Source organism: Pinus tabuliformis, chromosome 3_1, assembly GCF_031772625.1.
Source record: "Pinus tabuliformis cultivar Carrire ecotype Pingquan chromosome 3_1, CPIR1, whole genome shotgun sequence".
NCBI classification, from domain to species: domain Eukaryota; kingdom Viridiplantae; phylum Streptophyta; class Pinopsida; order Pinales; family Pinaceae; genus Pinus; species Pinus tabuliformis.
Window position 1 is genome coordinate 497,901,691 of NC_142301.1, and position 13,001 is coordinate 497,914,691.

At 38.4% G+C, this 13,001-nt stretch overlaps 1 protein-coding gene across 2 annotated transcripts in view; it reads right to left on the bottom strand.

The window, feature by feature from the left end:
- Window positions 1–3,020: 3,020 nt before the first annotated feature.
- Window positions 3,021–13,001, bottom strand: part of LOC149187987 (Transducin/WD40 repeat-like superfamily protein) — a 352,005-nt gene continuing 342,024 nt past the window's right edge. For both annotated transcript variants that reach the window (XM_089411531.1, XM_089411530.1), the window contains exons 11-12: window positions 3,608–3,684; window positions 3,021–3,516 (exon numbers count right to left, since the gene is read on the bottom strand). In XM_089411531.1, coding sequence (XP_089267657.1) covers window positions 3,394–3,516; window positions 3,608–3,684 — 200 coding nt within the window. In that variant the 3' untranslated portion in view covers window positions 3,021–3,393. The remainder of the gene's footprint in view (window positions 3,517–3,607; window positions 3,685–13,001) is intronic.

Below are 13,001 nucleotides of genomic sequence, written 5' to 3' on the forward strand. Positions count from 1 at the left end.
ACTTATTCCAAATAAATAAAAATATAGCCATGTTTCATTATATAGAACTAGAGTTACAAGTTGAGAAATGGTTCTAGAAATAATTTATCATAATATATAAAATGAAAAAAGAGGTTACTTATTATTATTTAAATATAAAGAAGTTGTTAGGCTTATACATATTTCAGTTATATTAACTGACTTAATAATAATAATATTGCGAAAAATAAATAGTAGAGAAAGACTCAACTTTTATATATATTCAAAAAAATGAAGGTCAAGAGGGGATAATAACCAATATCTAGTACAAAAATATGTATAATTTAAAAAAGGAGGTAGCTAGAAAAATAATTACTATGTTAAACAAATGAAGAAAACAATAGTAAAAAATATAAAATCTAAAAATAAGATAGAAATAAAAAGGAGAAAGTAAGGTAGAATCAAGAAGAGAGAGTCAAAATCCAACGCTTACTTAATTTCCAAACATCATCCCTATTAAGATTTATGGCATGCCTCTCAATCTCAATCGCTTCCCTAAGCTTCCTATGGTGGAAGTGATCAACCCTAGCAATGATTTTGGATTCTTCAATGCAAACATGATGTTTCGTTTTCTTTGCATGTTCGACAAGGGCTGATGAGCGGGATTGATTGTGTCTAATATCTGCAGCATGCTCATGGATTCTCTGTTTAATAGACTTATAGCGAATACCACAGGAGCAGGGAACAAGGTAGACACCCTTCATGTCCTTAGGGTCAATAGGGTCTTTAACAGATCCACGAGAATTTGTAATGGTGTTGAGAGGCTTGAACGAAAAAGAGACATTAATCTTCCTAAGGATATTGGCAATCCTATCTATGGTTCCTTGGATATATGGGAGATGAACCTTAGAGACAAGATCAATCTGAGCAGGTTTAACTCTTGGCACTTTGCAAGCCCTATGAAAGGCCTTGAGGCTTTGAGATCTGTTATACCCATTATTTTTAAAAAACTCAAGAAGATGAGATTTCTCCTGTTCAAGGTGGCTTTCATCAAAGATTACAAGAGCATGAGTAGGAAAAGTGATGAGAACACCAAATTTCTAAGCCAGAAAATGATGAGAACTAGCATCGAGATACTGTTCTGTGTCAGTTTTCTTTCAAAAGCTTGGTGAAAGATGGAACCATCATCCATCCTAGAAAGGAGAATGTCTAGGAAGGGAAGGCATCCATTCACCTCAACTTCCATCGTGAACTTGATGGAGTCTGATTGAGAATTAAGGTGGTCAAGAAACAAATCCAACTTCTCACGACCATGAGGCTAGATGACACAAGTATCATCAGCAAACCTCTTCCACTTTTTAGGGCGAAATTGAGTTGTGGCTAAGGCCTTGGTCTCAAAATCTTCCATAAACAAGTAAGCGACGAAAGGGGAAAGAGGGGAATCCATCGCAACACCACATGTTTGCTCATGGAACTCACCTTGGAAACTGAAGAAAGTAGAGGTGAAGCAGGAGGCTAATTGATTTGACATTGTCTTTGTCAGTAATGTGATTTATGATATCAATGGCCTCCTGGATGGGGATTTTGGTGTATAAGGATACAACGTCAAAACTAACCAACAAATCTCCATGTTCCAATCTGATATCTTCCTACTCTTGAACAAAGAAGGCATAGTCTTTAACAAAAGAATCAGTGCGACCTACAAGAGGCTTAAGCTTTTGAACTAAGAACTTAGCAAGAAGATAAGTAGGACCACTTATTGTGTTAACAATAGGCCTCAAGAGAGCCCTAAATTTATGAATCTTTGGAAGGCCATAGATCCTAGAGATAAGGGGATTGCTCTCAACGAGCTTACGGGAAACAGGATTAAGAGACAGATTAGGATTCTTCTTAAGCTTGGATACATTATATATTAAATTATATTTCAAGTATAAATTATACAATATATATCAAATAAGAGATTGAATGACTATTAAAACTATATTTTAAAATTTATTATTTTTCCCTAATAATTATTATAATACAATATAATTATGAATACATTATACGATGATAATGGTTAATATCACTGAAATCAAATTTGATTTGTTGGACGTTAAGAAACATATATGATTACTTTATTTGCTTTAAATATTTATTTTTGTTAGAAAACTTTAAGAAAAGAATTCAATCACTTTAGAAACTATAATTTTAATGAGTTAAAATTAAAAAATTAGAAAAATGAGTTGTACTTTGATATTGAGATTTAATATTAGTGTAAATAGGACATTTTGAGAGTGATTTTTCCTGGCATTGTATTGGCTTGACATCCAGCATTACATTGAAAGCATCTTTACATGCCAGCATAAACATCTATACAAAGTAACGCATGTCAATAATAAAGATGACATCACTACAATCTGGGTTCCTAATCAGTTTTTGTTCCATAAGAATTAAGAAATTCTACTAAATGGCACTTCTCGGTTAGGTTAATTTTATTTTGTGAGACACCAAATGAAAGCGTTGAGAAAGTATTTGTCTGATGTTAATGAGATTTAGTGTTCAAGAACAGCAGGATCCCAATGAATCGGAAAGCATGTAGAGATAGAAGAGATGAACTAAGACTTGATTCAGGTGAATTAATGGCGGTGTAAACAAAAATTAGTAAAAAATATAATCATCCTTCTTACATAAGACAGTTTAGAATCAGATAGGCAACATAGTTTGATTTTATGTTGGCTTCTTCCTACATAAGACAGTTTAGAATCAGATAGGCAACATAGTTTGATTTTATGTTGGCTTTTTCCTACCTCTTGAGGAGGTAGGCCTTGAACAATGACAGCTTAACTTAGCAGAAAATATTTCTTTGTATTAAGTGTATAACTGACGAAGTACTAATATGGTATTCTAGAATTTTAACTGTTGATTTTGATAGCACTAAGGTCTTCCATTATCACTAATAAAATGGTACGTTAAAATGTGTTAATCTCGGATGTAATGTTCTTGTAACCTTCTTGCTCTTCCATTGTGGCTTGCCATCGCGAACTTAAAGCTCACGATAAAACTTTGTGATAGACATCAAAGTAAGAACTGAAAAAGGATCTTCAGAAAAAAATTAATGTTACATTTAATAAAACAATGGATGACATCAAAAGGAAAACGAAATCATTTCTTGAAAGCATACAAACACGTGGGCTCTTTCCTCAACAAGAATCAGTCATCCAGAGTTAAATGTAACGGCTCCAGACAGAACATCAGTGATTATTATGGCCATTAAATTCAGATGAACTAACTGTTTACATCTCCAAAATTTTGTTTCCTAAGCATTGATGCGGACCTCTATTTTTAGCCATTGGAGGTTGAGAATGGTGATTGCACTCAGCCAGTCTTTGCCTGTGCTATAGAAGGAATAAAGTTGACATGAATATGGAATGAACCAATTCTGGATTATTTCTCTCAATTCTCTTGCCCCTCCATTTTTGCACGTTTCCAAACTATTACGAGACCATCAGAATCAGATGACGCCAACAGATTTTCCCCATGATTCCAAGCAACTCCAATAACTGGAGAACCATGCCCCTGCAGCCACAAGGATATCAAATGGTTCTGCAGGTAATTAAATATTTTTAACATTTAGACATCAAATCACAAATCAGGGCTAGGAGTAAACCTGTAGCTTGTTTACACAAGGGTGTTTTGGTCGGGTTAAGTCGTAAAAATATACGTTTGAATCCTCACTTCCAGAGACTGTCAAATTTCACAAAAAAAAAATAGATTTATCAGTACAAGTATCAATTTTTCAAAGAATTGTTGGTGACTTTTCACCCTCTTATAGAGAACAATCTATGCACGAATGGAGACCATCTACAGAGAAAAGAGTTACCATGACATGGACAACTACAGAAGAGAAACAAGGTGGTGGGCCCAAGTGGATTTTAACATGAATACTATTTTATCACTAACATCAATCTATTAAATGTGACCCAAGACCACGTTCAAAGCAGAGAGTAGTGGGCAATAATGGAAACAAAGAAAATAGAAGCCTTCAAACAGAATATATTGAACTGAAACAATAGACGGTTAAAACGCAGATCAGAAATAATAAATGCATTAAGAAGCCCAAACCTCATTTAAGACCAGCCAAAATAAATAAATCCCCAAGATTCTGTCGAGACCCTCAACAGATCCCAGGGCCTAGGGACTGGGGACCTTCCAAAAAATTTAAAGTTCCACCAGTTGTGTCTTTACCTTATCTTGCTTATGACCGGATGGCTGTTTGATCTTTGCCTTTAGGGTAGTTGGATGACTAAACCGGGTTGGATGATCTTCGAGTCTCCTTTCACTGTTTCATGTATTGCAAATCATGCAATTTAAATTTGTAAAAATTTGATTTTTTAAAAGAGCCTGTTGTCTTTTTGGTGCTATAAGACTAATTTTGAAGCCGTCCATTAAACATTTCCACTTCAAATATGCAAAAGCCCTTGGACCCATTTTGGTAGTAAGGGGAACTTGAAGGTGGGACAATTGACGAACACTGAATTGCAAATTGTGTGGGGCCCACGCGATGGGAGGGATTCGATGATTGAAATACCATCTGGCTAAAATCCCTCAACATGATGTTGGGCTTTGCTCTAAATCTAGCCTAGAACTTATGAGAGTTGCACATGATGCAATTTATGAAAAGGACAAAAAGAAAGAAGAGGCAGCTACAAACAAGGCCGAACATGGAAGCAAATATTCAACGCTATCTACGTTTGACACTGAGCTTGAGGGTAGTGGGAGGGGCTCCACAACTTCACCTACTGAGGGGACATCATTTTTTGTTTCACGAACCAGAGTTGGAGCGCAACCTTCAATAAAGTCAGTGATAAAAAAAGGGAGAAGCAAGAAGCATATATGGTTATGGGGAGGTGTCTTTATTGTAGTGACTTACCTCTCAGCATCACCAAAAAATCCATTTTGGCGGGAAATGTGTGAAGCTATTGTTGTTGTGGGCCCAAAGCACAAAAGCGCTACATATTGTTGAGAAATCTAGGGCATCAATAGATAGGTGATTTCTCTATTATGATAACTGCTTGTGAGTGTCTTTCTACTTCTTGATTATGATCTTCTCTTCTTATGTTATTATTGTGTTCTTTTCATCAAGACAATTACCATTTCAGGAACAATACAAAGACAAGAAACATGGTATATAGGTTGTCAGCGAAGGCCAAAACCTCTCACTCTTTGAGAGGAAAACCCAAACAAATTCTTCTTATAGAACCTTCAATTAATGAATACCAAGACCATGACAAAGACCCTTGACACCAAAGCCCTCCCAAGACCATGTCACAAGCCTCTTCTTCAACATTGCTATTCCTCTTCCCCTTTTCGGCTTCCTTCAAGATTTCAGCCTCTTCTTGTAGGTTTGCAATCCCTTTTCTTCACAACAGAAACCCTAGATCAAATATATTCCTTGAATAGTCTCCTCAAGAGGGAGACTCTTTTCTCTCTCTTGCTCGGCTTCCTTCAGCAAAGTTTTCTAGACAAACAAGATCACTTTTGTATGACTATTGCAACCTTCTATCTATCCTTGCCAACTTTGGACCTGCAACCTCCGCACATGTGAGGGTAATCTAGCCGAAAAACAGTCCTCAATGATGACTCTTTCCTTCGCTATCCTTCCTTCTTCCCTCATTGGCTTTAAGGCTTCTTCCAAGATGATTTGCACACTTGAGATAGAGACTTGCTTCACCGAATTGATTGCCTCCAAATGAGGCCGAGCACTGGTATATATAGTCGTTGGTTCATGATTGTTTAAGCCGACATGATCCCTTGGAGTAGGTCGACTTCATCTTCTAGATTTTTTCCTTTCATTGTAGGTCGTCTTGAGTGAGGGCTAGTGACAAGGTCTTGGAAGGTTACTTCTTTACAATGTGTAACATGCCTTCATTACATGACAATGACTCTTTAGACTTTTATGACTAGATGACAATATCCCTAAGGGCTCTCAATGGGAGCCTTAACTAAAAATAAAATCTCTTGCTCATGAAACCCATGATGCAAGCATTACAATAATTTTATTTTTCTTCTTTTTATCTTTTACATAAAATCACAATTACATGTCATTATGAAGACCAAACCTAGTTACACTTTTCAACACTCCCTCTTAACTAGGGAGGTATTCATAATGGTACTTGGTCATTCTCAATTTGAAGAATTTCTCATAAGAAGAATCAGATAACCCATCTGTATAGCATCATATCAACTAACATTGTTACATAGCAAGGCCTTGACTAACAACTCTATCTCTCCACAAGATCTGAGCTCAATGTTAGTGAGACCAATGATTTATAGACACCCTAATCATTGTCTCTCTTGGAACATACCCCACTCGGGTTCTAAGGATGTGTTCCACGAGGACTATTCTTATCTTGGATTCCCAACCCTAAAAGAATATCGGTCCTCTAACACTACTCTTATCTTGGATGCCCTATCTCATCCTCAAAGAGTATCGGATGCCAGATGATTACCCAATCCTCCATTATGTCTTCCCAAGTGAAGACCAAAATGATGTGTCTATCTCTCCCTCTCAATTAGGGAGGTCATATCTATTTCAATAAAGGAATGTACTCATTCCTGCGAAAGAAATGTACCAAAGCTCCTTCTTGGCTTAGGAATTTCCAAGTTTCTTCCAAATAAGAAACTTGCTTCCAGGCTCCCTCTTAACTGGGGACCTACAACGGCTCCTCAGGTGGAGATGGAGGGACAACCAGTTGCTTGAAGAGCTCCTTCCTTTGATGTCATGAATTTCTTTGTCACAGAGTCTTCATCTTTTGGGACTTCTTCATAGGGCAATCACAAAATTCCATCATCTTCAAGTTCATACCCCTCAAACTTAGGTTCTTTTGACTTTTTACTATCAAGACTAGATCTTACCTTTAAATACCAGCTATCTCTTATGAGATATTATAGTACTCGTTGCCTTAAGTCTACTTTGATAGGTATGAGGGAAAATATTCGAGGTCTTTTGTTTAAAGCATCTGCCACTATGTTCTCTTTTCCTTTAATGTAAGATATTCCAAAGTCATACTCACTTAGGAATTCACTCCATCATCTTTGTCTAGCATTCAAGTCTCTTTGAGTAAACAAATACTGTAGACTTTGATGGTCGCTTTTAAGCATAAAGCTTCGCCCTACTAGATAGTGTCTCCATATCTTTAAAGCTAGTACTATAGCAGCTAACTCTAAATCGTGAGTGGCGTAGAGTTCTTAATGAGACTTTAAATTTTTTGAGGTATATGTTATTACTCCTCTATCCTGCATTAATATTGCACCTAATCCTTGCTTGGATGCATCAGTACATACCATGAAATCTTTATCTATATCAGGGACTCATAAGATTGGTGCACTGGTCAGCAATCTTTTTAAGTTCAAAGAATGCTTTATTACGTTCCTTAGTCTATTCATACCTAACACCTTTACGATGAAGGGTTGTAATTGGCTTTGCAATTTTGGAGAATCCTTCCACAAATCTTCGGTAGTAACCAACTAAACCTAAGTTGCACGAAACAGGTACGAGTTTCCAAAATGGGTACGAGTTTCCGAAACGGGCACGGGTACGAAACGTGACCCCCCCCCAAATTTTGGAAACGGGGAAACACATATATATATATATATATATATATATATATAAGACATTTAAGACAATCATAAAGCATATATGATACATTCTAATTTATTACATCATGATTAAATTGTCAATTGTCAATGCATAAACTATAAGTCTCTAAATTTACATCACATTTGCTCATGAATGATCACATAGTGAAAATAGAAATATCCAAAATCATCCACAAGAAATTTGTAATTTCTTGTCTCGTGCTTGATTGGAAGTCTCCTCCTACATAGTCGAACGACCTTAGTGCTTTTGATTAAATACAAGTTTCATACCCTAGTACCCTACATGCTCTTGATTATTGGGAGTCTCCCTTGCATAGAGGGCTTGGTTCTCTTGATTAAATACAAGTTCCATACCCTAGTACATGACAAAATCCAATGAAAACGTTGCAATCCCCCCAATCCTGAAATCCTGAAAAACAGATAAGTTTGCTGGATTTTGAGTGAGATCTAAAATTCTACTTTCTCCATATGAAATCCAATGAGGGCGAAACCACTCTCAAACATCTTGAGTCATTTCATGGTAATGTTAAAAATTTAAGTAAAAGGATGAAAATGAAAAATAAAGGAGAATATCACTTTTACTTTAAGAATTTAATATTACCATGAACTGCATATCAACACTAGGGCCATAGGCTTGAACATTCGGCTGCCCCACTCAAAAAAATCCTTCTTTTTATAACTTGAGAGACATCTAGAAGCATCTAGAGGATATTTGAGTCGCCCAATAAAAAATTAGAAGCGAAAAAATTAAAAAAAAATACAACAAAAAATTAAGTTACAAGAGGAAACTCCGACGTATGGCCTGGAAACTCATTTCTGGCCGTACTGGCCACGTTTCCTCCTCGAGAAACGGGCCAATACCACTGGAAACAAGTTTCTGGGCCGTACCATACGGGTTTCCTCGTTTCCGTTTCGTTTCCGTGCGGAAACGGACCATGGACCCACGTTTCCTGCAACTTAGAACTAAACCCATAAAGCTTCGCACTTCATGTGCATTTTTCGGTATTGGCCATTCCATGATTGCCTTTACCTTCTCAGGGATCTACTGAGATTCCTTCACCAGATATGAGATGACCCAAGTAATGAATCTTTTTCTGAAAGAAAGAACACTTGGATAACTTTCCATATAACTGGTGTTTTCTGAGGCAGGATAATACTATCTGTAAATGGCTTTCATGCTTTTTCTCATTCTTGGAGTAGATGAGAATATCGTCTAAGAAAACTTGTACAAATTGATCAAGATATTTGCGGAAAACATTGTTCATTAAGTTCATGAATACTGCTGGTGCATTAGTCAACCCAAATGGTACCATAGTGAATTCATAATGCCCAAAGCGTGTTCGGAATGCAGTCTTAGAAATATCGCTTTCTGTAAACCTTAGCTAATGATAGCCTGATCGTGAATCAGTTTTTGAAAAGACAACAACTCCTTTCATTTGGTCGAAGAGGTCATCGATTCGAGGCATTGGATACCAATTCTTTATTGTAGCTCGATTCAAGACTCGGTAGTCTATGCATAACTGTAAGGAACCATCTTTCTTCTTGACAAAAATTACAAAAGCACCCCAAGATGAAATACTGGGCTGAATGTGTCCTATATCCAATAGTTCCTTCAATTGAATTTGCAATTCTTGAAGTTCTGGTGTTGTCATTTTGTAAGGTGTTTTAGAGATTGGTTTTGTACCGGGTTTCAATTCTATTGTGAGATCTAGCTCTCTTTTGGGGGGTAATCCTCCTTTGGAAATACATCCGAAAATTCGGCTAACACCAGATATTGTTCTAAGGATGGTCCTTTTTCCTTGCTTACTTCTTGAACTACATATGCTTGACAACCTTTCCTTAAGCAACACTTCATTTGCATTGCTGATATGAAGTGTAAAGATACTTTTCTCTTGATACCCTGGATTTGAATTGTCTCTCCTTCATCATTTATACAGAGAATTCATTTCCCATAACAGTCTACCCAAGCTTGATGAGCTTCTAACCAATCCATACTTATGATGAGGTCATAAGTTCCTAGGGTTGTGACATAAACTTTTAATTTAGTCGAACAAACCCCTAGATCAATTTTTCATTCCTCCACACTTAAGCCTACGGATTGGAGTTCTCGTAAGGCCATTTCTATCTCTCTGAAATCATTTTGCTTGCGAGCTACCAACCCACATTTATTTAATGCATATGACGAAATGAAACTATCTGTGGCACCAGTGTCAAATAAGATTTTGAATTTTATACCATTAATAATCCCTGAGGATTCCACTACAGTGGATTGATGTGCTGCTTGATTGTTGTTGACTACTACATGGATTTTGTTATCACTTAGGTTGTCCTTAAGCTCCGGAAAAGGATACAGCCGAGGTAACCACATACCAACTTTGGATTGCAGGTTCTAGCCCACCTGCAATCAGAGAGGGCTCTCTCTTTCTGATTTAGCTTTGTTGAGAAGGATTTTAGGCTAGGTATTGAGTTCAGAGGGTTTTTTGTTTTTGTTTTTGGTGGGAAAATTGATGTTTCAGGTAGAGAGGCAGAGCATAGTCTGAGGGTTTCAAACCATTGGGCGTGGAGTCGAGGATGAGGACTGCTGGTGCATTCCCTTGGTCACAATAAGGGAAGGTGGAGCAAGATAGCTGCGCATGAAACAATGTTTCAGGTTTAAATGATGGAGTGAATGCTAAGTAATGAGAGGCAGTTAAGAATCTCTCAATCAGCTTAACAGATGGAGGTAACAGAGCTCTACCTAGGGGCATTTAAGAATCCCTAGATAATTGGCAAACACAGGTGAATCGGGGTAAATATGAGCCAGAAGGAATTCATATTCATGACCAATTCATTCAGAGGAAAACATAAAGAAACAACAGAAATTGAGCATAGAGTGTATTTAAACAAATTCTAAGCTATTCTTCCTTTCTGCTATTTAGATAGTGGTAAACAATAAAACAGAGGTAAGATGCACTTATTGTTTCAGGCTGCAGCACAAGAATTCCATCTTCATATCTTCAAAACATTCATTTACAACAGGGAGTTTGCTCTCCAAGCTTTCAACAATCTTTGGTTATAGAAAAAACTCAGGTATACAATGCGAGTCTCTAGTGAAAATTCTCAATTGACCAACCGCTTGAAACAATGTAGAGAGCGGTATATATAGGGAAAAACTCTCTACAACTGCTTTTATTACAACTTGACCTAAACAGGTCTGAAAGAAAGATGATTACTTTAACCTAATCCTATCCAGAAATAAATGCATAAAAATATCTCGGGCTGCGCTGAGGGTTGCCGTATCAAAACTGAATAAATGATGTTGTCCTCGGTGGCTTGGTGCAGTGTTTTCTGAAATAAATGTGTATGGGTTTCTGCTTCTTTGTTGTCTGTCTGCATTTAAAGCTTTAACTGTGATTTGAGGGCAAGGATGGGCTTACGCCTCTTGATTTGACTTTCTGGGGGGCTCATCAATGTTCAGGTGCTTCGAGCCCCTAAAAAATCTTGGCTGATACTCTTTGGCTCTTCTTCTCCATCTGATACTCTTTGACAAATGAATTGGGTCGCTTTTCTCCTCTGCTGTGGGTCTAATCACAAATTAATGGCCGTTGTTCGGCCTCTGTTTCCTTTAGAACTGTCTTCTGCTCCTCTCGGCAAGCTTCGCGAAGAAAAATGGGTCATTTGGCGCCTTTCGGGCTTGCTGGGGGCTGCGTGATGAAAAGATTCCCTAAAGATTCCCCATTCAAGCCTATTTTATCTAGCGATGCGTGATTTGCCCTTCACGCATCAAAAAACTGCCTCAGAAACTGTTTTCGGGGCTCCGGAGTGCGATTTTCGCCCTTCGCGCTAAAATTGATGATGACATCAGCATGACGACTTTGTACGGTGGATAACATCAGCGATGACGTGGCGGGATGACGTCAGCATGATGACGTCATCACATACGGAGGTGACGTGGCAGTACGGCAGGGGACACGGTGGTGGCAGGGTGACTCGGCGGTACAATGGCAGGAGGCCACGCAGGCGGATGATGCAGTAGGTGATGTGGGGCTTACGTCACAGGGAGAGGGCGGCAAGTGGTTTTTGGGCGCACCACCTTTGGAAAAAGGTGGTTTCGGGGGAGGGGGCTCCGCCACAGCCCAAGAGGTGACGCGTGGCGGGAGTGCGGCGGCAATACCGCCCATCTCCCGGACGCTAACCTTCGGGCGTCGAGGGACAGGAAGGCCCGCCCACCGTAGATCTGTGGGGCGGGCGATCTAACGGTTGGCGGGGAGGACGAGGCGACAGAGGGATAAGGGGCGGGAATATTCCAGTTTTAATACGGCGCAGTGGGAGTATAAAACTATGATTTTTGTGGGTTATGGGGTTATAAACGGGCGGGTTAATGTATTTGCACTCGGGACTTTAGCATAAGGGGTAACCGTAAAACATGGGTTTTTTTAGGGTTTATGAGCGGGGTTTTAACGATTTATGCACAAAAACTTAGGATAAGGGTGGAAATGTGGGCTTTTGAGGGTTTTTAGGGCTAGGAGAGAGGTTGTTAGCATGACCAGGTGTCATCTAACTCCTGCTATGACACGGATGGGTTAAAAACAACCCCTAATGGACCATTTTTTCCCTGACTTAGAAGAAATATGGCCATATTGCCAGTGAGGGGATAGTTACATAGGGGAGTTTTATATATATAGTTTTAGTAGGGGAAGGGGAAAACTGATAAGGAGTTATATAGTAGAGTTAGTGGTTAATATGGTGATGATAAGCAGGCGCTAAGGTAAGAGACCTTAGGCTAATCCTCGAGGGAAAAGTGACTTATAGATGAGAAATAAAGAATCCTTGAGTGAAGCAGATCTTCACCAGGACAAATGACATGGAAAATGATTAAACTAAGAGGAACTAAGCAGATCTTGACCTCTTTGGGAAATTCGTAATTGACTTGGGGAAGTTAGAAGAAGGGGAATTTAGTGATGTCCAGCTTGAGCTCCTTCAGATGAAAAACTGTCTGCAACTGTGATTTGAAGAGATAAAACACTTTGTAACACAAAATTGATCATAAATCATCATTCTGCAACCTCACAGCTACCTACCCAGCCTACTCACCTAACATTTTTTCTTCTTTTGATTTGGGTGCACTTAGACTTGCAGACCCAGCTTTACAATTTTTTTCTTTTTGAATGTTTCCTATCTAAATCTACACTTATTTCTGCCAGGGCCCAGATTAAGCAGTTGGGTCCCTTTGATTCTCTACCTATCTACAGATCTGCCAAGATTAAACTGTTTGGTCAGATGCATTCTCTATATTCTAAAACAGGAAATTGAAACCTAGGGAGACCAAGGTTAGACTGTTTGGACCTCCCTTAAATGAAAACTCTTCAAAACTGGAACAACCCCTCAAAATTGGAAAACAGCAGTGCCATTTGGACTGGCAC